Source organism: Cordyceps javanica, chromosome 2, assembly GCF_051103115.1.
Source record: "Cordyceps javanica chromosome 2, complete sequence".
In the NCBI taxonomy this organism is placed as follows: domain Eukaryota; kingdom Fungi; phylum Ascomycota; class Sordariomycetes; order Hypocreales; family Cordycipitaceae; genus Cordyceps; species Cordyceps javanica.
Genome location: NC_139296.1, coordinates 1179960 through 1207234, shown reverse-complemented (window position 1 = coordinate 1207234; position 27275 = coordinate 1179960). Strand labels below are relative to the sequence as shown.

Sequence of the window (27275 nt, the reverse complement as noted above, 5' to 3'; positions counted from 1 at the left end):
CGTAAAAATAGGCAGGAGGCAATGTTGTATTTAGCAGTGCGAGACGATGGAACTCGAGACGTTGGAAAAGATGGAGGCAGATGTTGATAGGCCGGTCATGCTACAGCTGATGCCAACTGCCGTTCCATGTCGAGGCCAGCCGCGACTCTTGTTCATACCTTTTGATAAGTTCTATGCCAAGCCTGCTAGCATTACACCGATCATGTTTCCAATGTCCACCGTCCTAGATCCCGGCCCCCTAGACAGTCTTGCTTCAAAGTCTCCTTAGCTGGGAGGGAGTACTGACATGAAGACTGTGAGAGTGCCAATACTGAACCGTCCCCACCACACTTGCTAAGGCTGAATGATGATTGTTGCGCCGGATGCATGTGCGTTGATTTCCTGGACGACACCCTCGACCAGCTATATTGTGGTCTCAGACCCCCCTCTGGGGGTCCGCCCCGTCTCTTGTTCGCTTTTTAATGCAGCACCGCTGTGCTCACAGAATCCCGTGGCCAAATTTACCCGTCGGGTCCAATGCCGTCGATTCAGCCGTTGAAAAAGTCAAAGTGAAGGCCCGGCCAGACGGCAAGGGAACAACAGATCATTCCGAATACTGATCCGACTTACACCAACATAGCGTCAGATTACGCATGCTAATTAATGATGATCTCGTTTGAGCGTCCAACCCAATGAGCTTTCCTGGATCGAAAGCCGCACGGTTTCGAAATCACCTTTACCCCGTCCTCCAATAAGCCACAGTTGAAGATGATGCTAAGCAGGGTATATTGTCTACTTGAAGCAGCAAATGTGCAGAATGCTATAGCAACCATGCAGAACCAGCCATTATAAACATATATGAAGCGTAAAAGTTATACTCGCAGTCATCCAGGCTACGTCAGAAACTCAGTCCACCTTCCCAATTCTTTCCAAACAGAAGCATACAAGATTCTCAACGTCCTATAGAAATCAAGATAGTTTAAGCCTCACCCGCAACACGCTTCTCTGGCATCGCAATAACATCCTCAATCGTCTCGTCGGAGAACTTAAGATCTTCCTCCACAGAGACGTGGTCCTGGATGCGCATGAAGATGACGGGGGCAGCAATGAGGAGCGAGGCGGCGAGACAGCCCCAGGTGGCACCGAAGATGGTGTTGTAAGCCAGCTTCATGCCGTCCAGACGCCAGAAAATGGCGGCACCGGCAGACTGAATGCCCTTGTAGAAACCAGCCAGGTTGGCAGCCTTGCGACCAGAGTTGGACAGCGCACCCATGTACCAGTAAATGCAGGTCTGCCAGATAGCGTCATACCAGCCATAAAAGAAATACAGGAACATGGGGCCAAGAAACTTGCCACCGTCGGCCCAGTCGAGCTTTTGGGCATCAGCGTGATCCTTGTGCCACTGCCGGGTAGGTTGGTCCTTCTGCCAAGCCCAGCCTCCGCCCCAGACAGCAAAGGTGCAGACGATGAGGAAGATCATTGATACACGGGCACGGGTAGAGCGTTTGACGCCCTTGTAGTCGAGCGCGAAGCCGTTGATGACCGCACCAACAATCTGGGCGAGCCAGTAGAGGAGGCCATTGAGAGCTCGGGTGCGGGCGTTGAAGGCAACAGCATTGACGGCATTGTTCTGGTAGGTGTAGAAAATGTTGGAGCAGAAGAACATGGGGAACAGCAGAAGAATCCAAGGCTGCTGGTACAGCGTTTCCCAGAGACCCTTGAGTTCGGAACCCCAAGTAGGGTTCTTCATCATGATAACTTTGGAACCGTCCTCGCGAACGACCTTATCAGCATTGCAGAGGCAGAGGGACAGAGCAGCGCCGAGAACCATGAGGACAATGAAGCCAATATAAACTCCATCCGCAGCCTGATCGGAGTACTTATCGTTGACAGCTTGGGCCAGAGGGATCTAAACGGCTCTGGTCAGACACGAACTTGTACATGTTTACGATGCAACTCACAAGAGAACCTAGAACAGCGCCCAAGTTGAAGATGATCCAGAAGATGGAGATGTAACGACCCTTGGCTTCCTCGCGGGGGTAAGCCATCATGATGGCGCCCTGGGCGCACCAGAGAATACCAGCGCAGACGCCCAAGAAGGCACCAGCAAAGTAAACGAAGCCCTCATTAGCAGTGTGCTTATATGAAAGGAACGAGGCGGCGTAGATGCAGTAACCAAGACCACCAAAGGCGAGAGCAGCACGAAGACCGAGACGGTTGGTAATGGTACCAGCGAAGAAACCGAAGACGGCGAATGTAGAATACAAGGCGACACTGCAGTTGGCACCGACGTATGCCTTCTCGGGTGGCAGGCCAGCGCCACCAAGGCCGTTAAGTGCGTTGAACATGCCAGGGCAGAGGAAGCAGACGAACGAGATCATCAGCAGCTGAACCTTGGGCGAGGCATACCAAAGCTCCATGTTGCGGCCGAAGGGCGTGTAGCCCTTGTACATCCAGCCGGCGGGACGAGCAGGCGAATCGGCGATGCCATTGTAGACGTCGTCGGCACTGTGGGCAAACTCCTTGGAGTCGGCCGAGTGCTCGACGACGGTTTCCTTGTGGTCGTCAGACATGATCGACGGTGTCCTATCGAGAGTCCGGGGTATGTGGCTCCTGTGAGGGGGAGGGGCGAGGATTGGCCTGGTTGAAGGATGGACAAGAGACACGAGAGCAAAAGTGAAGGTGAAGCTCGGGGGTGAGACCCTTATATTCCTAAAGAGACAGGCGTCTCACGCGACGGAGCTTGGGCGGACGGGGCTAGCGCCACAAAGCGGCGCTGTTAGTAAAAGGATGGAGAAGCAGACGGAGGAGAGGAAGGATGGCACGCACCAGCAAAAGCGTCTTGGTGGAGAAGACAAGTGGACAGTGGAGGGTGGTATCCGGAGAAGAAAGACACCAGGGGCAGCGAATTGCAACAACAGACTGGCGTGTTGTGGCTGACTCTTTGGGGGAGGGGGCGCTCTGGTTGAGTCTAGTCGATATCTAGGTGCTCAATGGACGGGCTGGGCTGATGGATGGTCGGATGGACGGTTGCTCGTTGGATGGGGCAAGGCGGCGTCAGAACGAGCCAGCGCGGTGCGTTTCTGCAAGTGAGGCTGCGACGGATAGGATGATGGGGTTGAAGGAAGAAGCGAGTGCGCGATGAGATTTCATCGGCTCTGGCAAATGGGTAGCAGGATGCTCGCAGCAACAGCAGGCAGCTGGCTGCTGGCAGCTGGCAGAGAATCAGCAGCTTGCCGTTTGCGCTCGAGATTCATGCCAACGAACTGAGGGCCGGCAAACACGTCGCCCAGCCCATCCATCCCCGTCACCCTTTCATCTCCTCCATCAACGGCTTCATATTTCCATGCAATTAATATCGACCTTCGCCACTGATCCCAGCCAATGTGCAGGCTAGAAGCAATAAACGCACTTTGGCTTGCCCACCCACGCATTGCGCCTGGGGGTTTAGATTGGAACAGGATACGGGACCCGCCATCCTGGGCCTAGTTTCATTCCAGCGGCCCCCTATGACCGGAAAGGAAGCCAGTCTAGGCCAAAGACTAGGGCAAAACCTTCGGCCAGTGAGTGGGCACTAGCTAGCCATCTAGCCTACGAGGATAAGCAATCCCCGGATGTTGCCTGAAAAAGTTCTGTCTCTGATCTATTTTTGCAGGCTGTAACGTCGAGTCCAAATCCGCCGCCACCTGCACGATAGCCAGCAGCAAGGGTCCCTCGCTGTGTGCAAAACCTTCGTAAACTTCTCACCAGGCTGCCTGCAACCACGAAGCTAGCGATAAGAAAAGAGACCAGCCTTTGGTGACATACTATGTACGTCGATTGCATAGCCCATGCGGCGACCGTCGCGTAGCCCGTGGCCGCCCAGTTGCCGGGTTACGGGCACTCTGGCCCATGGGGTACTCTGTCAGCATTCGCCCTACCCCCCACACCAGCAGGGCTCTACGAATGTCATCCCAGGGACGTGGACGAGGGGAACTGGGGATTCTCGTTGGAACCACTGGAGAGAAATTGGGGATGGGATGGGCTGACCCCAGACACAGAACGCTACGTGACAGCGGGGAAGCAACCACGTTGGGTAATACTGATAAAGCAACGCAAGATGCCCGTTTTGCGCCACTGGGTTTGCGGCGACAGCATTGTCCCCCCTGGATGACTCTTCACAATCTGCAAAGCATGGGAGCAAGCCGAGAATAACAGCTCGTGATAAAGTGCAGCCACACCGTCAACTAAGGCGAAACTGCATGACTGCCTGTTCCTTGTCGCGGCACCCTGCAGCCAGTAGTTGTCAGCAGCCGGCAGTCTCTTCACCTTTGTACGTCGCCGCTACGTGTCAAAGTCGCAAAGCGCAACCCATTGGCCTGACGGGAACGGCCGAGTATGAGGCCATACTTGCTCCATTGTCAGTTGTCAAGTCGCTGCTGTTCTTTGAACAAGGTGGGTTGAATGTTTGAGTTTGCTATCTATAGAGTTTCGTGCCGAATTTGATGCGCGTCTTGCTGATACTGATACTTGTACGGGTAGAGACCGCTACTTTAACTGTTAGGTGTCTGGGTGCTTGTACCTACGATGCTAGCCACGTAGCGTGCAGCTCGTTTCACCGTTGATATTGCGAGTCATCGCCAACAGACTTTCACGTTGCTCAGATCACGAGACGCGCAGTTCCTCAGTTTTATTGTTAAAAAGAAAACAGATAAGCTCATCTACTTTATCATTCTTTTGTTCTATCATCACTCGCAGTCGCTCTCAGCCCTCGGCCAGCTCTATGAAAGAAACTCTGTTACTAGCTACGATCACCAAAGGCAAAGGCCAGGAAATCGAAAACTGCCCCGCTGCGGGCCAAGCGTGCAGAGCAGTTCGGCTGGGGGCGGCAGGGCTGCCAGGTGCCTACCAAGCACCTATTCGCCTCGTTTTTGAGCCTGGCAACCCTGGTCGCTCATCATGAAACTACTGAGTAGTTGGTCGTTTCTTTCGCCTTCTCGAGCAGCAGCATACACTGCTCTCTTCAAGCCGGTCAAATCAGGCACCTTCCGCACCGCGGTCGGATACCGATGGTGCTGCCACTCGTCTGGAAAGGCTGGCTTGGGACAGAACTGGCGCTGCCAACAACTCGACGCCAAAGTACCGAATCTGGTGTCGTATCAAGTATTGGTTGCGGCGCATGACCGGCCAGGCCATACAACCACAGGTTAAGATCGTGGCGCCCTCGCAAGCTTGCCTAGTACATGTATCAAGAAGGTGGCGTCGCGATTATTTTCCGTCTTTAGCCACCGTCCCTGCCCTCCTCGCCCATGAACAGCCTCCCATCCCATCCCCTTCCAACGTCTCGAAGGCAGCCCGCTGGACGCTATGCAAAATGGTTGCCGGGCAGTCCATTGTGCATTGCAGCGTAGCGCAAGATGTCGACCAGCATACGACAATACAAATAAGCCGCACCGCCAACGCATGACGCACCCAGGCACCCTTGAATCTTTCACAACGGCGCCGAGAAGATGGCGTCGGACCACAGGTCAGCTGGGCCCTCTGGCCAATTTCCATCCTTTTACGCTGTTGTCACAGTGGCTGCATTTCTGGGCTTACCCTAGCGTCCTCTCACGCGTGGCACACTCATGTAACGTAACCTTGCCGCCGGCTCATAACGCCACGCCACACCACCACGAATAGCCCACTTCCTGACTGGGTTGGTTCCTCCGCTTGTAACGGAGGCTGAAGATCTGGGGAATGGCTGCAGGGCGTAACATGCTGTACCGCGCGTGGGTACGAAAGTCGTTCAGAATGGGCTGCTGAATACGATGTACCGAAGCTGTCATGACTTGGAATTAGGCATCGGCAAACCCCAACTTCATGCCATGGTGACCTGCAAACTGCCGGGTCTGGCTTGGCTTCGCGCTTCTGGTGTGATACTGGCCAAGTCAAACGACGCATGCGCCCAGTTCGAGGCATCGAATGCGTGACCGGCCAGCTTTATCCTTCCGAATATGCGATTTCTACACCAGGAAGCGGAAATTATAGACTCTACGACCAATCAGCCATAAACTCGATTCTGATATCCAGAATGGTGCAGAACTGGCGGCCCCAGGGACTTTCGTGGCTGCAGGCTCGATGCTAGCTGGGTAGGTTACATCTGGCCTCGTGCCGTCTTCTTGGTCTACCGGCTGCAAGCGCCAAAGGCTGGCCAGAATGTCACTTGGTACGTTCAGCTTTTCGGTTTGTTTTTCCGCCATCGAATTATTTTGCCTAGGAACGGGGCTGCCATCCGCTCAAGCGGTGGTAGTCTAGGTCCCTCTTCGACCGATGCCCCCTTTCGCGGCGACAACATCCGGGCGGCGAGCCAGCCGAACATGGGCATACAAAAGCTAGTGTGAAAAGAACAAGTTGCCATCCATCCGAAATCGCCAAGTCACAACTAAAGGGGCTCGTCCGGTCCAGGCGTCTCCGTTGGAGCTATACCATGTGGCTCATTTACAGATATTTTTAATCACACACACTTACACACTCGCATGTACAAGACAACACAGGGAGCCTGATTCTGCCTCTCACCCCACATCATGCATGCAAATTTCCGTAGAAGCCTGTCTGGTGTTGTTACTTGTGCATAGAGGAAGGATCAGCCCTTATCGTATTTTCTGAGTGCTACCCAGAGGTGCCTCGTCGGCCAACCGCTTGGCTTGGCGAGCACACTCCGCCCCCATTCAGCCTGGGGCGTAATGGTCTCGCAACGGTTTGTTTCTTGCATTTCATAGTATATCTATCTCTGTCCTTCGTGGTGGCCTCTTGATTGTGAGCTTTATACACTGTTGTAATCAAAAATCTGTCGTGTAAAAGGGAAATGCATTATTCGTCTCGAATGGTTACGTTAGTGAGAGCGGCGGCACTCACTTTTTACCGCCTGTGTTCGTAGGCCAGCCCGGACACGAGCTGGCTACAAAGAGGGTTTCGGGTTTGCTCCCGCTCCCAAGCCGGCGTTGTTGGAAATTGGTTCGCGATGGTGTGATGACGGTCACGGCGCTTGCATTGGTGCCGTGAAGAGCAACAATCAACAGGCCGCGCACGATCCCGTCACGTCGCATGCCTTGCAGCATTCGCAGCCTTTGCAGCTCAAATTGGGTCCTAAAATCGCCAAAAAGATATACTACCGAGTAGAACACTATGGTATTCTCGACGTCTTGAAAAGTGTATCGCTTGTCCAATTTCTGGTAGGAATAGTTCGGGGATAGACGGGGCAAGTACTTGGACTCGATGCTAATTCGGAGAAAGAACGCCAAGAGCCAATGCGTTTTCAAGGCTTCGGTTTGCTCTCAAAATCATGCTGGGCCAAGTTCCAGGTCACATCATTGTTGTGATTGAAGTATTAGGTGGCGCGTGGGCAAAAGTTTGACGTCACTCGTGGCCACGGTCAATGTCAGATAGCAAGAGGACCCTGTGAGCTGGATCATAGTTGCTTGCGAGCGCAGCATTTCGACAGAGTACCGAAAGTGTCGCAGTAAGCAAAATGTGAGGCCCAAGTCTTGTAAGGGGTTGGAAATCAGGCACTATAAGTCAAAGAAAGGGACGGACTGGCAGAAGTCGCTGAAAATGGATAACAGCATTGGTCCCAGCCTGTAGATTAACAGAGACTCCGCACCATATATTGGCCGGGATACCTCGAAAACTTGTGAGCACCCGCAACCTGAACCACCTAAGTAAGGTCATTGTAGGGAAAGAGAATTCACGGAGAGTTAAGGAGAAAGGGTACGCGCGATAGAAAGCGACTTGAATCATACAACGCAAGAGGTGCAAAAGCATACAAGGCGAATGTCAAATTGATGTGAGGGGCATACAAATGCCTGTCTCGTTTTTATTTCTGACAAAGACTTGCTATATCAGCCAGTCTAGAAGCTAGCTCTATTTCGCTTGCTTGATCGATGAATCCACGATGCTTCACTTATCCTGAGCAGATGCCAAATCATTGGTACGATCTTCTCACGCTTCCTTTCAACAAGATTCGGCGCAACGACAGCATCTACGCTGCCTAATTCGGTTATACGACCGACTGACTCGAGCCACCGCTCCGTCGTTGGTTCGCTTACTCCGAAGCTCCAGGTTCCTTTACATTCAATGCACTGATAGCTTTCGTCACTAATTCTGAGACACCTCAAGTTAGTGACGTAGAAATCTGCCACTATCATCTCCGGGGTTCAGACTGTACACGACGCTGCATTGTCTGACATGTTTATGGACAGCACCAGTCGTAGACTGCACCAGTCAGAGTACAGTTGCCAACACATCTGGTGAGTGGATGCCAAATTCAAAAATCTCAATTCGTTTTATATACTATATGTACTTGAATACGCATCTGCTAGCCTGGCAAAATATAGACAAGGGTTGACTAGCAAACAACTGCTTTCTTTGGACGCTCGCGGCTCTACTTTTGAGCCCAGCCAAGCTGGTTGTTGCCGGCGTCAAAGACGACATAGGCAGCCTTGAGGGCAATGTCGCCAAAGATGGACAGGCCGTTGCCGCCGTTGGACTGGAGGCCGCCGTAGCACTGGCCGCCCTGGGACGCGTAGTTGAGCAGGCTGCCGTCAATGGTGATGTCGCCGCCGCCGACGGTGAAGGAGAGGCTGGGCAGCTGGGCGCCGCAGTCAAAGACCCAGCCGCCCTGCTGGGCGTCGTTTGTGGCGCCGGGCACCTGCTGGTAGTAGGCGCTCACGACGGCGTCGTCGAGGAGCAGCAGGGTGGTGCCCGTGTCGGCGATGCCGCTGACGGCCGCGCCGGCGACGGTGGTGCTGAACCCCCACCAGCCGCGGCTGCTGTCGACGGGGGTGTAGAGGACGTTTTGGCCGGCCGCGGCCGGGATGCCGCCAAAGACGTAGCTTCCGGGCGCGTTGTGGCGCAGGTCGGCGACGAAGAGCGGGCTGTCGAGCTGCGGCGTGACGTTGTCGAACCACGTCGAGGCGCGGTTGGGCGTGACGGTGTTGAGGGTGCTGAACGAGAGGCCGAGGAGACCGTCGCTGTCGCCGCCGGCAAACTGCTGCGAGACCTGCTGCGCCGACTCGACGACCTGGCTCTGCACCGTCAGCCCGCCGACGGTCACGGCGTCGGTGTAGACGTCGCCGGAGCTGCCGGAGCCGTCGGCGTACCGGATCGACCACGTCTCGCCCTCCTGCTTCTGCGCGGTCGAGCTCTGGCCCGGGTTGTACAGGTTGTGGTTGCCGCCGCTGGGCGTCTCGGTCGAGAAGACCCAGAGGTCCGCGCTGCCCGTGTCGAAGTCGAGGTTGAGCGTCTGCGCCGGCGTGCCAATGGCCACCTGCACCAGGTACTCGAGGTCGCCCTGGTCCGAGTTGGCGACGGCGGTGCCCTGCGCGCGCTTGGCGGCGGCGCGCCCGCTGCCGGGCGATGCATTGTCGGCGGCCTGCTTGAGCGAGTCCGGCACGGGCACGCCGTACTTGCGGTAGGCCCGGGCCAGGGCCAGCGGGCCGTTGCGGCCGACAAACTTGTCGCTGCGCGTCTGCTTGAACTCGACGACGCCGACCTTGGTGGTGGTGGGCAGGGCCGCGCCGGCGGCCATGGAGGCCGACAGGAGCGCCACGAACCAGCTTCCAAAGTTGGAGAACTGCATCTTCGAATCACACGAAAAGGTTGGAGGAGTTTTTCTTGGGAGGTAGTTTTCAGCGGGTTTTGAGTTCTTTTCTGAAGCTCTGCTGCCTTTTGGACTTGAACTACTGGAAACTTGTGGCAGTATTTATACACTTCTAAGCGTCCTTGACCTCCGGCTTTGGGCCCAACATGAATCCGAACAATACAGTAACCCGCAGGTTTCCGTGATATCAAACTCGCCACCTTCCAAATCCAGGTTTCGAGGCCGGCCTGGGTGGCATTCCAGAGTTGGAAGCTGATGAAGAGCTCGTCGGTGTCAGATGAAGCATCCCGCCACTTGTAGAAGGCAGCAAGGTAGATGGGAAGACGATGCCGCCAAGCACAACACGACCGGTAAATTGTTGTCTTCATCTATTCTACAAAAAAGATTGCGTATCAGACTAGCATGCAAATGGCAGCCCATCGGCACGGCGGCATTTTCAGGAGGTCTGCCATCAGCCCTCGGAAGTGCGGCATCGAGTAATAAACAGGGCGTCGCATCCGCCGAACCTGCCATCGAGTCCGGGGTTAGGCTTTTTTTTCTCTCTATTTGACATCCCGGGGGGGGGGCGGGAAGGGGGCTGCAGTGGCCAACTATTCTTAGAGCGGAGTCTCGGTACCTTTGCTACGGAAAGGAAGCACATCATCTTGTCCCGTCAACTCGCTGAAAATAGACCCCCGGTGCGCATGGGAGATCCGTCCGGCGGGGACCGACTTGGCATCAAGCCAGGCTTATCAAGGCGATGCCCTCCTGCCTGATTAGGAATCTCACATGGCCCTAAGACTGCCGAACCGCCGCATTCTCTGTCTGTCAAGTTGCTCACGATGCAGTCGAATTAGACGGCGCACTTTTGTTCTCGTTCTGGTACTTGCTCGTTTTGTGATGCAGAGAAGCTAAAAAGTGTGACGCCAGCCAGCGTTCAGTCTTTGCCAGGGCTTTCGCTTGCTGGTGCCGCATGTATAAACAACGGGTCATAGTTGGGAGTGCCGGTGTGCCGGCACGGGGCTCTTTATCGGTCGGGGTGAAATCTTTACTACTTTTAGATATTCTGCAATCTCGTGCACGTCTTGCTTGGCAAGGTTCTTTTGTCGCCCAGTGTCGCCGGCTCTCGCTGTTCGTGAGCGAGGTGGTGCTGTCGTGATAAGCCGGTGCCTCAATAAGTGTCAGTCAGCACCACATGTGGCAGTAGCTTATGAGATTCGTTCTACATGGCATGGCAAAATGAACCCAGGGTCCCAGTGCAATGCTCAACTTGCACAGCTTGCAACAATAGAAGCAGCTGGACGCGATATGCCAAGTATCCATTCTCTGGCGTACAAGTGCTCACAGGCTCAAGGCTGTCAGGGTGCGTACTATGTGTATTACCTCCGCCTAGGGGCCTGAGGCGCGATTCAGAGCCCATCATCCTCAGTGGCCAGATGGTAAAGGAATTCAGAAATGCCGAGGCAGATAAACACTCGGGCAATGTTTTCAGTTTCTGAGCTGGGGTACTTCTACTACACCGTTAAACACCTTTTTCTTTCCAAGTAGAACGAGACAGCCGAGAATATTTCAAAGAGATAATGTCAAATCCACGAATCTATAAATCAGCTCGAGCAAGACAACAGCGGACACATGGACTAACAAAGTAGACAAGCCGCTCAAGATGGCCCTTGTGGCGGCGGCCTTGGCTCTCGCTACCAGCACGCGTGTCATGTATGAGAGCCTCACTGAGCTTCCGCGCAACGGCAGAGCATTGCAGCCACACTCTTCCAGTCGTCGAATGCATAACAAGCCAGATATCAAGCCCGCTCACAGCGCGCCCATCGCACCAGGTATGGAGGGGAGCAAAAAGAAAGAAACAACACGAACAAAAAAGAAATAATCCGCAGGTCACGGTGGGGATCGAACCCACAATCTTCTGGTTCGTAGCCAGACGCCTTGCCATTTGGCCACGCGACCGAAGCTCTGATGAAGACCAGAAGCTGCCAAATTGCGCTCATACTGTCAGCCTTTTCTTCTCTTCGTGCTGCCGTCAAAGTTGATCAAGTAAGAAAAGCCTCAAGTCAACAGTAACCTACCCTAGACGACATGATGATGATGTTGGGCCACCAACATGAACCAGGTCTGTTTTTCTTCTTCTGCTTCTTTCTTTTTCACATTCGTACCGTCGTTCCATGCTCCACTGATCAATTTCTTTATAGTGGCAGTGATAACATAACGACGAATCATCACCAGTGTCAAGACTTCACGACCCCAGCTTGGCCAAGATGCCAAATCCAACACTCCTCCCATCACACAAATCATCGATTTCATAGTGGCTCCTCGCGGCATTGATTGGGAAACCAACTTTTTCTCTGTAAATACGAAAAATCAAGACTCAAAATAGCAACCAGTATACCTAAGTAATTTTCGAGTAAAGGAAAAGAAAACGGCCCAAAATAACAAGAGGGTACAGTAGTGTCATCATGAAAATGTGTAAAATAAAAAAGAAGACGTTTCAAGAGGCTCGTAGAGATTACTTGGAATACATCAGACCCAAAATCTCCCAAGCCAAAATATACCCCTTTCCCTACTTTATCCCTTTTCAAGGCCCTCCCTTTTTTCGAGTTCTCGTTTCTTCTCTCTTTTTGTTCCCGTTCTGCCCAGTTTTTTTTTATTCGTGTTTCGTTTTTTTTTCCTGTGTAAGGGAGGGGCGGAATAACGCGTGTAGAAAAACAGATCGTTGCAGGCAAAGAATAGAACATGGAAGAAAAAGGCCGCCACATCCACAATCCCTCAGCTGTCAACAATCAGTCTTGCTACCGGCTGCCCGCTCGCGCGAACCATGATAATGCCCCGCTCGATCCCAACAAACTCAAGCCATGTTTGCCTCGTCGAGCCGTAGCGTCGCGAGCGCATCTTCTCCGTTGGCTGTGAGCCCGCGGTGACAGCAGAACATCACTCAATCAGAGAGGCGAGGGATCGGGGCCATTGGTCGCTTATTTGCCGAGGCTGGGGAAGGCAGACTCGTCCTTGGTGTTGATGTTAGCAGCAGCAGCAGTGGGACGACCGCCGCGGGCACCACCACGGGCGCCACGCTCGCCACCACGACCGCCACGGTCACCGCCGCGAGCACCGCCACGGCCACCGCGGGCACCGCCACGGGCGCCGCCACGGGGACGGTCAGACTCGACAAAACGAGGATCAAAGTCGACAGTCTGCTTGACCTTGCGCTCACGCTCACGCAGCTTCTTGCCGCCGACAGCAGAGACGTACTCCTCCTCGTCGTTCTCGAGGGCCTTGGCACCAGCCCACTTCTTGTCGAGCTTGCTGCCCTCGTTAGCCTCACGGACCTTGTGGCCGCCGAGAGCGAGCTTCTTCTCGGCCTGCTGGGCGAGGTAGTCGGCGTACGAGACGCTCTTGTCCTCGGGCTCAGCGGGCTCGGCTTCGGCATCAGCGGCGGCGTTCTTGTCGCCCTCGGCAATAGCCTCGCCGGCCTGCTCGTCCTTGAGCTCGGCGTTACCCTCGTTGGAGCCCCAGCCCTGAGCAGTCTGCTTGGCAGTGGTGCTATTCCGGTGGTTAGTTGAGACATCGCGTGTCGTGTGTTGGCTGGCAGGCAAGTGCCATGTCCGACTTACTCTCGGTTCTGACGCGAGTGACGGTCATCCTGATCACGAGGGCGGCGGCCGCCACGGCCTGCATCAAGTGTTAGCACCGATCAATCAGTGTCGAGGCAGCACGATAAGAGCGCCGCTAGCTGATGGAATACAACGTACCGCCACGAACGCGGGCTCCAGCGCCACCGCGGCCACCCTCACGGGGAGCCTCATCAGTGGAGCGAGTCTGGTTTCGAGAGCTGCCAGCGTTGCGATCACGGAACGCTATAAGATGCCGTCAGCTTGAATGCTTGGAGAGCTGTTCGCCCCTTGGGATGGACAGGCAAGTTGAGCGCAGGAAAACTTACCACCCTCGTTACCACCAGGGCCGCCGCGACGGCTGCCGGTAGCACCACCAGCTCTCACGGGAGCCTGGGGCTCGACATTGCGCTTGGTGGTGTGGGTGGTGGCCTTGTCGACAGTCTTGACGGGGGCATTGGGCTTGGCATCACCGTCTTCGTCGTTGCCTGAGAATTGGTGCAGGGTTAGTATGCGGAACGTGTTGGGGTGATGATGAGTTTGCTGAGTGTGCGACGGCTTTCGCTCTCGAGTCGACGACTCCAGGTCGAATGGAAAAGCCACCTATACAATGAAGGGGAGTGGGAGCGTACCGAAGTAGGCGAATCGGTTCTATGAGGCAAACGCACAAGTTAGCTAAATCCATCGTATCATCGTTCAAAATGCCAAGCGGTGTCGCCTCGCGCGCATCACATTGCGACCCCGAAAGCACGCGCCAGTAGCTTCAAGTTTCTCAGAAGAACCAGCTCGCTGCTCTTCAGGACTGTGCACAGCGATTCGAGGAGATTGGGGAGTATTTTGGCGGCGATCTTGACGACGGATTCCCGCGGCGTGTAGGGCCGCTGGCGGCTTTTTTTTCTCTCCCTCGCTCGCTTCGCCAAAGGGGCAGCGTGTGTTGCGTCGATTTGCTGGCAGGGCAATCCGAAGATGCGGATCATGAATGCGTACCTGAGAGGTAATAGAGGACGACATCTTGGTCGTGTTGTTTATGGCTTAACGCCTACCGACGAGGAGCTTTCAATGGCGGGTGGGAGTGTTGACAACGTGTGTGGTGGCAGAGGCAAAAGAGTGTGCTTGGGATCGCATGACCTTTGTGTGCGGCGACGCCAGAGGGAGCAGGGGGAGCAGAGGGCAGGCCAAGCACAGGTACCTCGCTACGTTAGTTGCCTGCCTAGCATTTCGCAGCAGGCAGGGCCTAGCAAGAAAATAAGGGCAGCAAATTGGGGTGGACCGGGGCCGCCTGCTAATACTCAGTAATGTAGCGCACCCATTCAGGCAACGTACCTAAAGTTAGGTACCCAGTAGGTACCAAGCGGCCCGGAAATTTGAGTGATTATACCGGAGGAGCCAGTATCAGGACTGCTATAGGGGGACACGCAGCTCAGGCTGGGGCCTGAAACAAGACGCTGCCGGCCGCTGGAAAGCTCTGGCCACAGAGGAAAAAGGAGACCTGATCCAGACTACATACTACCTACCTAAGTACCTACGGATTACCTATATGACTTGGCTTACAGCTACTACAGGTGCCTACAGGCCGGAACTCTAGGTGCCTTAGGTGCCTACCTAGGTACGCAGGGACCGATGGGGCTCCCTACCTCTCTGTATCTGGGGTATGCTACCTCACTGCCTCTACCTACCAGCTAACGAACTTTACCCATTACCTACCTAGCTGGCCGACACGGCACACACACATCTATCCCCCAACACGGCCATCGCTGCCTCACTCATCACTAAAATACATGACAAAATGCCAATCCGCATCAGTGTATCTCGCGAGCGTGCGCAAGAAATCGAAATCAATGGACGCATGCAGCTAGCGTCACTGGCCGAGTGCACTCCAAAAAAGCCGACCGCTTCCTCGCTTAATATTTGGTTGTGGTTGTGGTTGTGGTGAGTATTATTATTTTTTGAATTATTATTTTTTGGTTTTATTTTTGTGTCCCAAGTAGGGCTCTGTTCATGACCTCAACATTGCTGCCCCCGCATGCGTTAGTGCTTTTGCCGGGCCGCAACCAGGCGCACTAACGCCTGTCCTTGTAGTAGCGGCTCCACCAGCAGTACCCGTCTCTGCCACACAAGACTGGCAGCCCTCAACTGCCACCAGCCAGACGGATCGAAGGGCACTGTCAATAAGTAGTCTTCGTGTTTGTTTCGCCGTTGCAGTGCTCTCGTATCTGATGACCCCAATGCTGATATACTCGGGATGCTGGCTGCGGATTCCTGGGAGTCGCGACTTGCCTGATCGCCCAAGATTCCACCATACTGAGTACACCATACTGGTCCACCAAATTAACCTGGCATACTGGCCCGAGACAACAATTTGACCGCGCACAACGCTCAATTCTCCGTAGTATTCTTCTGGCCTATAAAGCATGCACTCTTCGTCATACACGTAGGAACCGGCTTGAGTGGGCGAGGTTGAAAGACCGGCCCGTTGAGCGGATCGGCCATATTGATCCAGATCAGTTCTTGGGACTCTCCCATCTCATCATCCTCTGGCCCTGAATTCTTCCCTTCTGCTTTGGCTTCTCGCCCTGCGTAGCTCTCCAAACGCGGATCCCGCTTCTCGTCTCGTATCGAACCAGACAAGCCATTCATCACCTGCCATCTCAGCCTCGCTATCCCTCCATCGGTAGAATCCACAAAGTCCACGCATGCTTGTACGATTCTGTCGTCATGCTCGGTCGCATCTCTCGCCGTCTCCATATCGCAGGCAGCGCAGAGCGGCGGCTTAAACACCTCCGCTACCTCTGCTCTCGCGCCCCTGCCCGCTGATGTTCCCGCCGTTCGGCGCGAGGACAGATCAACGACTGCGCGGCCCCTGCAGAGTAGACAGCTGAAGCAAGCCCTGTGCCAGAAGCACCAACCAAAGCTAATGCAATCGTCCCCGCGGCAGATCATCTCTCCGCAGACCCAGCATATCGACAGCTTGACGATGGCGGAAGCGCATTGGCTGCAGGCGAGGCGAGCAGAATGACCAAGAATAACCGGATACCCAAGTGTCGAGCAGTGGCAATAATTACATATAAACTCGTCGCCGGTTCGAAATTCCATGATCGGTAACTCTGCTATGGGCATCACTCACGATGCCTCTGTATTGATATTGACTTGACGATGATGATAAATAGATTCTGCTTCTCTTCCTTCTTTAACCTTTTCTAAAATGATGACGGGCTCGAAAGAATGAACGATCACATTGAGATTGACAATGAATGATTAATCGGAACACTTGTGTCGTCACATACACGGCCAAAGTCATCAGACGACAGGCAGGAGCCGCCCATGTCAAACAATCACAGGGCAACAGCAAGTCACCAAAACAATGCCACAAGAGACAGACAAAGCTGTTGTGTTGATTACATTGAAATATACAGCGAAGAAGAAAAACCAATACAACACCTAAAAATCAAAACGCCAATACCCTATCCTTAACCCGCTTTTAAACCGGAAAACCGAAACAAAAAAAAGGCAAAGTCGACGTCATCTTAAGCCATCAACCTGACTCAGCGTAGCAGCTGCTGCAGCAGGTGATCCGAAACATAGCAATCCAATCTTGCCAAGGTAAACAACAGTAAACATACAGCGCGCGGCTAGTCCCACTCTTCATACTCTAGTTTTGGGACGAGCAAGTGCCTGTAAACGGCTCATGCTCATGCCTTGCGTCTTCTTTGCCGGGCTAGCGGATCCCGGTGTCGCCGTCCGAGTCTTGCTGAGCTGCTGTCTGCTCGGCGTCAGAGCTGTATTGCGGTCCAGTCGTGCTCTCTTGGCGCTGCTCTGAGGGGTCGATGAAATAGCCTTTGCTGAAGACAAGGCCGGGCGCTCAGGGGCACTCATCGTGTTCTTACGCTTCTTGGAGGCTCGTTCTGCCGCCTCCCTCGCCGCATCCTCCTCATCAGTGCTTGGCCGGTGGCGCTTTTTGCTTGTCAGCCCGTGCAAGACACCCGCCAATGCTTTGGAAGGCGAGGATGGTGCAGTATTTTCTTTGTCAGGGTGCGAGCTGGCAGCAGGTGGCGCAGGGAAGCTGCCTGGTAAACTTGCTGCCTGGTTGAGCGACTGTCTAACATGACGAACGCTAGACTGGCCAACAGAGCTACCAAACCCAGTCTTAGGAGCATCGCCAAACTCAATAGTATGGTCACTGCGGAACGTGAATGAGCTTGGGACGGAAGGCGCCCTCTCTTTGCCGTCCTCATCTTTTGAATCGATGATATCCTTGAACGCAGACAAATCAGGATAGGCAACGTGACCGCCATGTTCGGTCGCAGTACTCTTCACCTCCACATCACGAATACTCCTGGGCCCTGAAGCAGATCTGAATCTGAACAACGATGGCTTGAGTGGTGAAGGAGAGCCCTGCTCCGCGGCTGCGCGCTTAGTCTCCGGCGTGAATGTCACCTTCTTCGTCAGCTTACGACGAGGTGTCGTGAAAGGGGCCGGTGGCAAGTCCTTGTCACGCCGTGGGGGTGCAGGAGTATGCGAGCCATATAGTGCAGGCTGGGGGATGGCGCTCCCGGCAGCCGAGTTTTCGGCCGGCTGTGAGCGAAGAATGGACTTGACTTTCTGCATGCGCATCGGGCTAAGGATTCGGCGAGCAAGCCCATCGGCCTTGGAGGTGCCTGCAGAGAGCGACTGTGCAAAACTAGGCGTAGGAGGTGCAGCCACCCTGACGGGGCTGGCAGATGGCTTAGATGGAGTAGAAATCATCGAAATCGTAGGCTTGCGCGGGCTGACCATCGGCTTCGTCGGCGTGGGTACCGAAGAAACAGCGGCCTTTGCAGGACTGGCTGATGTGTGCATCCTTGACGACTTTGTAGGACTCCTTAAGCGCGAGAGAGTTGACTGGGGACGTTGAGTGGTACGCGAAGCAGTCGGGGTCGTCGCAGGCTTGGGTCTGTTGGTGGATGTGTCGTCCTCTTTGCGTTGCTTGACCCGTTTCACAGGCTGTCTTTCCCCTGGAGTGCGATCAGTTCCTTTGCTGGGCGAGGAATCTTGATGACTCTTCTTGGGCGACTCTACACCGCTTCTGCCATCCAAGTTTGCAGCCGACGACTTGCGCTTCAAATTCTTCTGTGAGCTTTGCGACAACTGCCGATAAATGCTTGTCTTCTGGGCGGAAGGCGACTCGGCCGCTTTACTTGGCGATTCAGCCAGGCTGGCTTTGGATGGCGAACGTTTTATGCCGGAAACAACAGGCGTAAATGTTTTTGCCCTCCAAGCAGAAGCATGCCCCTCAATGGAATCCATCTTGTCGAATTCGGCGGCATGAACGGCGCTGTAGCGACCTGCAAGGCTCTTTGGCTTGGCGAAACGGCGGTCGCCCACAGCACTACTATCCATCCCTTCTGCTTCGCGCTTAGCAACCAATTCAACCTTAATTTTGGCAGCTTTTTCTTGCAGCTCCTCCATAATCTTTCTCGCGTCGCTACTGAGCATGCTTCCATTGGTAGACGTCGCCAGATCAAAGGTGAACGACGACGTCGGAATGCCAGTCGACCTTGACGGGGTCGCGGTCAACGCAGTACCCGTCGTTCTTCTGTCGGTGGCTTCGATATCTGTGAACCCAAGAGCTACTGCGGAAGAAGGCTCCCCGGTGCTTTGATGAAATTTGCTTGGGTGCATTTCGCTACGAGGTGGCCTGATCGCCGACGATGGTGGTGTAGAAGGGGCGGTCATGGGCGACTTGGCAACGGAGCGCCGAGGCGACGACTTTGCGACAGGTTCGGCATCTTCAGTAACAGACAAGAGCTCGGGGACTGCTTTGGTTTTCTGTACCTGTTAGTACATTTCACATAAAAGTGGCGGTCAACAGTTTAAATACCTTTGAGGTGCTGGCGATGCGCGCAGAGCGACGCCGCAAGGGAGACATCGTGCCAGCAGAGCGCAAAGTGCCTATAATGGAGGAAAGCGTACAGGAGCACCAAGGTAAATTGGCGTGGAGTAGCTCAACGGGCCTGTATAGTGGAATGTTGTAGTATGAACGTTATTGATATGATGTCAACGGGGAGCGTGTAGGAAAGGAAGGGTTTGTTGACGTGGGTGGGGCGCTTTGTTTACTTTTCGTGGCCCAAGCTCCAGGGGAGGGACAACTAGGCGCCTTACTGTGCTAATGTCCCTACACACTGTAGAACGGCACTGTGCCGGTTTCACCTCTGTCTAGCCAGAATTGCCTCAACACCATGCGCCGCCGTCATCGTCGTCGTCTGTAAGTCGAGCTTTCTGATCAACAACTGCATTCCCATCACAGGCTATAAAATCCTTCTCAAGCAAATTCAACCTAATCTATCGGATTTGCAGCTGTTAGAGGCCCACAACACCGACCTAGTATACTTTCTGTAGGGCCTTGGCTATGAAATTCTGTTACGTATAACAAATCTGTCATTGACACCTTGCAGACAATCGGCACGGGAACAGCGAAAGCAATCGGTATTTACCCCGGATTTCAAGACTGCGGGGAAATATGATTCGACGTGTATTGTCACAGACAGCGTCATGCTGACATTAATGTGTCAGGCTAGACAATGTCCAGATACAGCATCGACAATACGCGCCAAGTACTGCGCCGTGCCACCTTGCTCTCCGCCGCCCTCTCTTTAAAGTGCTTTGATTCAGACATGGCGAGACTCAAGTTCTGCTGGTAGTCGCAAATCGTATTCTCCCATCAGCGACTAGCATGCAGCCGTTGTCGCCACGCTTCGCACCAAACCCATCAAACTCATCAAACCCCGGCAAGCCGCATCAGCCGGAGTGGCTCTGGAAGCTCCCGTTCTGCGAAGGATTGTCAAGAAGTGGCAAATTTCGGCTCACAAGATGATCTGGTCATCTGCCAACGGTCCACTCGTGTAGCAGACGAAAGAACCTTGAGCGACAACATGGCTGACCAGCGTTCATCAGCCGGAGCCGGAACAGGCGGACGAACCGAGAGGACTTATTGACCCAACAAACTTGTGAAACGCTGATGGGGTAATGGGAATAGATAATGTCGTTTCCCGGCTTCACGCCACATTCCATTCCCTGTATGATCGGCGTCCAGGGCCTTTTGCACGCACAGTTCGCCTCGCGTCTACCATGAACTGTTTTCATAGCTGACAAGTACGCATGAGTACCGATTGCACCGAGACTCCGCCAGCTCTACCTTATTACAATTGCTCTATTGATAAGTGCTACTAGCTAAGGAGACTTGACTCTCTTCTCCATGGTCTGATTCCACAATGAAGATTGCCTGGGAACTAGTACGACTACGTGCTTGGTGTGTCTACTGCATCATCAGTTTTTAGGGACTTGATTGAATAGTCTAGCAGTTTTGGAGGCAGTTGCCTTGCCCAAACAAGAAGGTGCTCAGTGAGACAGAAGGCGGTTACTGTAGTTGAATTGAAGCCTAATGTTTGAGCTGAGTCATGGGTTGCGCGCAGGCAGGCTATTGCAAATACGACGACGGTACGACAGTGGTCCCTGTAACTTCTTTTGTCAAAAGGCGACTGCCCTGGTCAGGGCTCGGGGGGGAAAGTCGACGGCTCATTTGCAGAGGGCCAAAGCTCATCGGGACTCTTCCCTGCACTTGATAGAGGAGATTGGGCGCATCATGGAGTTGACTTCCGACAAGCGGCCATTGCTACGCAGAGCAGTGGGACTTGATCTGTATTCAAGCGGCCAGTGCTCGCCACGACCTAATGATCTACGTTTCCACCCGCGCATCGAGCAGGGCTGTCCTATGGTGCATGATTAGACCTGGCACGACGGCTTGAACCTGCAATCTCACCGGTCGGCTTGCAACCGTGGCTTAGGATCAGCTCGAAGAAGACAAGTTTCCAAGCAAGGACTGAAGTTGATCTGGAAGGTGAGAAAGGAAGACTCCACCAGGCAGCCTACTTCTGGGTCCGTCGGAAAAGCCACCCACGGCATCTAGCCCATGGGATGGAGAAAATGGGTCAATTGGCAAATTTGCACCATCGCGCGATACTGTAAGAAGCTTAGGACAATGCAGGCAGTGCAATGAGGAGCGCGTGGCCTGATTGCAGCGCTGTTGCAGCGAAGGCTTGCACGCTTGAGAACGACGACAGCGCTGCTTCTGTGGTAGACGAGGCTCATGTTTTGATGCGTGTACCAACACCCACAAAGTGGCTAGCATGGCATGTGGCTATGTTAGTGCCTTTATGATAGAGAATACTCGACAAGTAGTTGCAGAAACCTACTTACTTTCTTGGACCTTTCCTGAAACGGTCAACTATAAACTAGTATTGGTATCACTTGAACATGCTCTACTACTATGATAATGAAAGCACGACTATTAACCTAAGCTATTACAAGGAGATTGTAAAGGTACCTAAAACCTGGCTTCTAGCTCATCTAACGCCAGGGCCCCCTTCCTGGTCAATTCGACCTCAGCTGTCGGCTCATGTAGAGCCGCGTTCATCTCATCAAAGAAATTGCTCCTAGCCCTAGCGGTACTGTCCGGCTTGCGAGTGCTCGATCTTGACCAAGAATACAGGTAACCTCGGACCAGCTATTGGAACGGTTTGCGAAGCGTTCATCGAGTGTTCAAGCCTACTGTGAATGATGATGGTTCGGTGCTTGAATGGGCCTGTCAACTTCCCACATGCCAGCCCACCCCGAGCCCTGCTCGTCCACCAAGCGCTCCTCCAGAAGGCGGAACCAAGACCCATCCGATAGACCTTGTGCCATCTTTTAACAGAATCCGTCGATCGAAACCGAAGTCGTAGATACGCGGCACCGTTACGTTAGTTTGTTCTGCGACGAGCTCGAGATTCCGCCGTTGGGCAAGTAGATCAGACTGGCCGAGTCGTACGGATTTTCTCATCGAATGATCTTCTTAGACGAAGATCTTTCTGTTAATAATGCTACCGTCTGAAAATGGGTGTGCTATTTGATGTAGTACCTGAACCACTTCATAGTTTGGAGAACTTTGCCTTGGCTAGGTAGTCAGCTGTTGCCTAGCGACGAGTCTGAGCATTTGGTGCATTGACGAAGTACGGCCTGTCCAGCACTAGTTCATCTAAGGGATTGATCATAGCTTTTACCGGTGTGGTTTCGGAGCAGTACGATGCTCGAGGGAGAGAGTTGGAAAGGCATTCGCGGAGCGGTCCATTCAATATGCAATATGGACTTCTGTTATCTTCTCACGACGAAGAGCAATCACCAGAACGAGTAAACTTGCATTTGAAAGTGTACATATTCATCGTTTGCCCAGCGACCTGATTGGCTACATCTCCATGTTACATATGAGAGCATCCGTCCGCTGCTGCCCAACAAGTCCCCTGCAGCCTCAACGGCAAGAGGCGCAACTCCAGGCAGCTCCGGGCAACAGTGCCAGCAGCTCCGTGCAACAGCCAACCCGCGCAGTTTGAATGCCTCACGCGCCATAACTTGTGTAGCCTGGGTGGGCATTAAGCTCGAGTGGTAGAGATTGTCCATCATGTGGTAGAGGGTTGGTTTAACGGGAGGGTGCAATGGTGTAAAACCCATAAAATCGTGCCGCCTAACCGGGCTTCGCAGCGATGGCTTCTCGCCATGCTCCTCATCAGAGGGAGCTTCTCCGATCCCGTTCAAACACTAGTATCGATTCTCTCCCACTAAACGAGGCAACAAGCAGCCTCTACCACCTTGCTTCATAGGCTCATGCTCCAGGCGCGTAGTCCACAGACAAAAAGCTGGTCGAACCTCAGCCCATTGCGTTTGCCTCTTTACATTTTCAACCGCCAGAAACTTTCTCGATATATTGAACGTAACCAGCACCCTGACTTGCTAGATTATTACGCATTCAATTCCACGCTATCGCCTTGTATGTCAAGAAATCGCAGTTGACAAAGGGAAACAGAACTAATAGGTCTTTCCTTGACTTGATTTCTAGCGACCCAGTATAGCTAGTGGATGTTGTAAACTCTGTAGGAAGGCCGTCATAGAGCTCTTTTACTAATACACTTGGCCTCTTCTATTTATCGACTTGTTTCTTCACTCCTTAGACATTACCTTGAGCCCTTACTGGCAATAAGCTATAAGCAAAGTATAATAATATATATTTTTGTAGCTCTACATTATCACCCTAGGATTACTCTACCCTACAGCGAGTAAGCCGTAGTAATTAGACTATATAATGTATACTTTGTCTGCCATAGTGATTAAAGCTTATATATGACCAACTATTTTCCAATTTATTTTTGAAATTACCAGCATAAATAAACATACTATACAGTCCCTTGGGAAGTACAAAGTTGAAATAGTAGGAATACCAGTAAGTCTACCGAGGGTTGAGCCTTGATTGGATACAAGGTAGGTTAGTATGCGAGTATTCTCTCCACTTTATAGGCTAATAAAATATACCGTGTAGCTCGCTCACACGGTAAGTACTTGGGAGTCTCAGAAACTCAGCAATGATTCTACGGGTTAGCGTATGTATCCGTACAGCTCAGTCCATGAGCGATCAACAGGAAACATGCATTCTCCTGGTACTGATAACGAGGCGACAGCCTTCAGATCGCCCGAATGAATGTCTACTACCCGGCTGCCTTTTTCAGAGTAGGGCATAGGGGTAGGACGAATTGGACCGGCAATCTCTGCAACCTCCCTCTTTCAGTACAGCGCCAAATTTCGCGGATGTCACGTCTTTCGAGTCAATGAGCCCAACTAGCCAGGCGCTAGCCTTCTGCGGACCTTGTCCAGAAGTCCACTTGATTTCGCCAAGCGAACGGGAAAACTATCTCCTGAGCTTTCAGTATCATCCTGGCAGAGCGTGGACGAACGAGGAAGTTTTGCCGGGCGGGCGTGTGGCCGCCCCCTCCCCTTGTATTATCGGGGCCAAAAGGGACGAGGCGACAAGCTTTTTTGAGGGGGCTTGAGTTGGAGAGGCGCGGAGATGCATACTTTCTGTGGGGGAGAACTTTCGAAAGCCATGGCGGCGGTGGCTTGTTTGTGCAGGTTCAATGCCAGTCAGCGCCAGTTGCCGAGTACTTGTAAAGCCTTGGAAGCAGAGCCGGTTTACTTACACGTTCTAGCCTGTAGTCAAGCTGCTCACTGATGAGCGACATTCAAGAGGCATATAAACATTGGATAGTTTGCTGTTGGTGAGGATGCAACCCAGTTATACAAGGCATATGCCAGCCCTGGCCTACTCACCGGCCGGCATCGCTCTCTGTCAATGCATGCGGAAACGTTGGTACATCGCTTACCAGCAACCATGGCAGGCATGGGTTAGTTACCAGTAGGAGGCTGCATAACCTTGAGCATGTTTATGCGCAAGTCGTGATGAAGGTTGCTTGACCAGAACGAAGCTACTCCGTACAAAGCGAGCCAATGCAGGACCACCCCTGGACAGCCACCCCAAGCTAACGACTCAACAGGCCCGCCAGCCCCATCCTGGTCGAGGTTCCGGTGCTTGAGACATGCGCCCCGGTGGTTCCATCCTTGGCACTGTATGGAGTACAGGATCCAACGTGGTTGAGAGTAGCAGGACGCAAGGCCAACGGCAGGTATACCGTGCACGATACAGTGTGTTGTGTGAAGAAAGTCTTCTTCTCCTCCCCCGCGTGCCTTGGATGATATCCACAGCAACTGGGCAGAGAGGCCCGACAATAGCAAATGGCAACCCCCGCCCACTCTGGGATGGAGGGAATGGGATGGGGCAGAGTTCCAGGCCATGGTGGTGGCCGCTCCACAGCTGCCACGAACAATCTACCAGTATGCCTGCCCTGTTCGCTGGTGAGGCTGCTCGTCTTTTTCCGTAGTTCAGAGGTTCCCCCGTAAGTAGTGGCCTCTTATTACATAAAAGAACTCGAGGCCGCCTCCCCCATCGCCTCGTCGTTCCCCGGCTTTGGCTCTATGACAACCCCAGATTTGGATCAACTGTGAACCTGTCAGCAGAGACTGTTGGCAACTCTTGTCTATGAAACGGCGAACAGGATAGAAGCAAACATATACCTCTTCCTTGGATACACGCCTGTTCCCTGACGACAGACGCCCTCCCACAACTGGCTGCGACATCCCCCGCCCCGGCATTCAGCCACCAACCATCAGAGCACGTCGCCCGCCGCCGCCCGCCAGCTACTTATTTACCAAAGTACCCAAGCAAGGTCCTTAGCTGGAGAGGTCACAAGTTCCCGCAAAATTTGCCCAGGTTTTTGCTTCCGTAGCCGGAACCTGGATTGCCGTCCTCAACCACTTCTTTCCTTCCCCCGCTTCCCATCCAGCCCTCGGTGCCCCATCTCAGCCGGCCGCCCTACTTCTTACTTCATTTTTTCCCTTTTCATCCTGCCCATCTGCATACACATCTATTCTTATCAATTCTTATTCGATATACACTGGTGCTTGCATCCAGACGACTCCGTCTCACATCTTGGCCATCCCTCATTCCGGCTGTCGTTGCATCACCCGCATTGTCACTCAACGACAACATACCGCCTACCAGATATTCCTGCAAAGTAGTCTTCGCAATCTACGCATGGCCGCCACCACCAACATGTCCATCGACAGCAAGCCCAAGCCTTCCCACAGGGACGAGAGTGAGGACTCTGCTGGCTCTACCCCCGAGGGTGAGCGGAACCCTGTTACTCCCGCTGCCATTGAGCCCGCACAGCCCAAGCGAAAGGGCGGTCGCAAGCCTGTGAGTTGTCATGCTATACCCCGAGCCTCTTGTATCACGACTAATGTTCATCTAGATTTATGCTACTTCTGAGGAGCGCAAGCAAAGAAACAGACAGGCTCAGGCCGCCTTCCGTGAGAGGCGCACCGAGTACATCAAGCAGCTTGAGGAGACCATCCAGGTCCATGAGACAAACCTGCACAACCTCCAGACTGCCCATCGCAATGCTGCCGATGAGTGCCTCATGCTGCGCTACAAGAACTCGTTGCTCGAGCGCATCCTCCTGGAGAAAGGCATTGACGTCCATGCCGAGCTTCAGGCCAAGACTGGTAGCCCAACTCTAGGCCCAACCCACATGCCCCAGAATATGGTGCAACCCCCTCCCCTTCACAGGCCCATCATGAACCGCGCTCGCAAGTCGGTTTCTACTCTTGCGCCTAAAGTTGAGGCCAGCAACACTGCCATGAACGGCGTCAAGGCTGAAACCTCTCCAAAAACTCATCCTGCTCCCTCTCCCAGCAATGCCAGTTCTGCCTTCTCCCCATCTGCTGAAAATACAACCATCAAGGTCAACTCTGGCAGTGGGCCTCGTTCACACATGCCTGGCATCATCACCGGAGTCTCAGGCCAGCATCTCCTGGAGCGTCGCTCAAGCTCTATCGCTGGCTCCGGTGGTGCCTTCTACGCTACCCCTCCCTTCCCCAGCCATCTTGATGCGCTCGAGCATGAATATGATCAGCACGGAGAACTCATGCAAGACTCGGAGATGGACAATGCAACCAGCAGCGAGTCATTCCCTCACTCATTCGCTGGTAGCGACAGCATGATTGTCTCGCCTACCTCGGCCACAGCCAACCACCAGATTCATGGGTCTGGAGCGGGTTTTTCCTCTATGAGCCAGCTTCTGGAGCAAAACTTGGATTGGGATCCCTTTGGACTCAGTGCGAGCATGAATTTTCCAACCCAACCATTTCCATTCGAACAATCTGCATCTATGCGATAGAGGCCCAGCCTTGAGAAACAGCAGTGGTCTATTGCAGCTGCTGAAAGGCGCGATAAAAGCCAGCTGCAATGAAAGTTGCCAGCTTTTGGCTCGAAATGTACCAAAGAACACGATACGACTTTGACGATTATGAGCACAGCACCACGGAATTGGTGCACCAACCAACTCGGAGCGGTCCGTGCCATGGGCATAGTTGTCCGTATCAGCTTGGGGGTGCGCATTGCTTTAGCAGAATAGCCTAATTGACTGACCGCTTGCGGTACTCTCACTTACGAGCAACTCAAGGACATGCAATACCAAACCGGCCCTGATTGAATCAATCAGATCTGGGCCTATTAGGGCAAAGCGTGTTGCGTTGTTACACCCTGAATTCGAGTAGGACATGTTGTCCCACCCGCCCCTTGCTGTCGGCATCAACAGCACACTGTTATTACCATCGGTTCAATACCACTT

The 27275-nt window shown here is 53.5% G+C and overlaps 5 protein-coding genes and 1 non-coding gene across 6 annotated transcripts; 1 reads left to right on the top strand and 5 right to left on the bottom strand.

Annotated features, from left to right (window-relative positions):
- Positions 1-958: 958 nt before the first annotated feature.
- On the bottom strand, positions 959-2552 carry V2A60_002856 (major facilitator superfamily domain-containing protein; the record flags this gene model as incomplete). The annotated part of the gene is made up of 2 exons (XM_083254200.1): positions 959-1888; positions 1941-2552. The coding sequence occupies 2 exons, from the start codon at positions 2550-2552 to the stop codon at positions 959-961; spliced, it is 1542 nt and encodes a 513-aa protein (XP_083110326.1).
- A 5828-nt stretch (positions 2553-8380) lies between these two features.
- On the bottom strand, positions 8381-9577 carry V2A60_002855 (pepsin-like aspartic protease; the record flags this gene model as incomplete). Its single annotated transcript, XM_083254199.1, has 1 exon — positions 8381-9577. The coding sequence occupies one exon, from the start codon at positions 9575-9577 to the stop codon at positions 8381-8383; it is 1197 nt and encodes a 398-aa protein (XP_083110325.1).
- Positions 9578-11464: 1887 nt separating this feature from the next.
- Positions 11465-11536, bottom strand: V2A60_002854. The gene has a single exon. It is a non-coding gene; the product is annotated as a tRNA-Arg (tRNA).
- Positions 11537-12555: 1019 nt separating this feature from the next.
- On the bottom strand, positions 12556-14202 carry V2A60_002853 (uncharacterized protein; the record flags this gene model as incomplete). The annotated part of the gene is made up of 6 exons (XM_083254198.1): positions 12556-13123; positions 13195-13252; positions 13333-13437; positions 13521-13679; positions 13824-13842; positions 14179-14202. 6 exons carry the CDS (start codon positions 14200-14202, stop codon positions 12556-12558), a joined length of 933 nt encoding a protein of 310 aa, XP_083110324.1.
- A 2631-nt stretch (positions 14203-16833) lies between these two features.
- V2A60_002852 (uncharacterized protein) lies at positions 16834-19096 on the bottom strand (the record flags this gene model as incomplete). Its single annotated transcript, XM_083254197.1, has 2 exons — positions 16834-18996; positions 19049-19096. The coding sequence occupies 2 exons, from the start codon at positions 19094-19096 to the stop codon at positions 16834-16836; spliced, it is 2211 nt and encodes a 736-aa protein (XP_083110323.1).
- Positions 19097-25696: 6600 nt separating this feature from the next.
- V2A60_002851 (MeaB bZIP transcription factor) lies at positions 25697-26822 on the top strand (the record flags this gene model as incomplete). The annotated part of the gene is made up of 2 exons (XM_083254196.1): positions 25697-25840; positions 25896-26822. The coding sequence occupies 2 exons, from the start codon at positions 25697-25699 to the stop codon at positions 26820-26822; spliced, it is 1071 nt and encodes a 356-aa protein (XP_083110322.1).
- Positions 26823-27275: the final 453 nt, after the last annotated feature.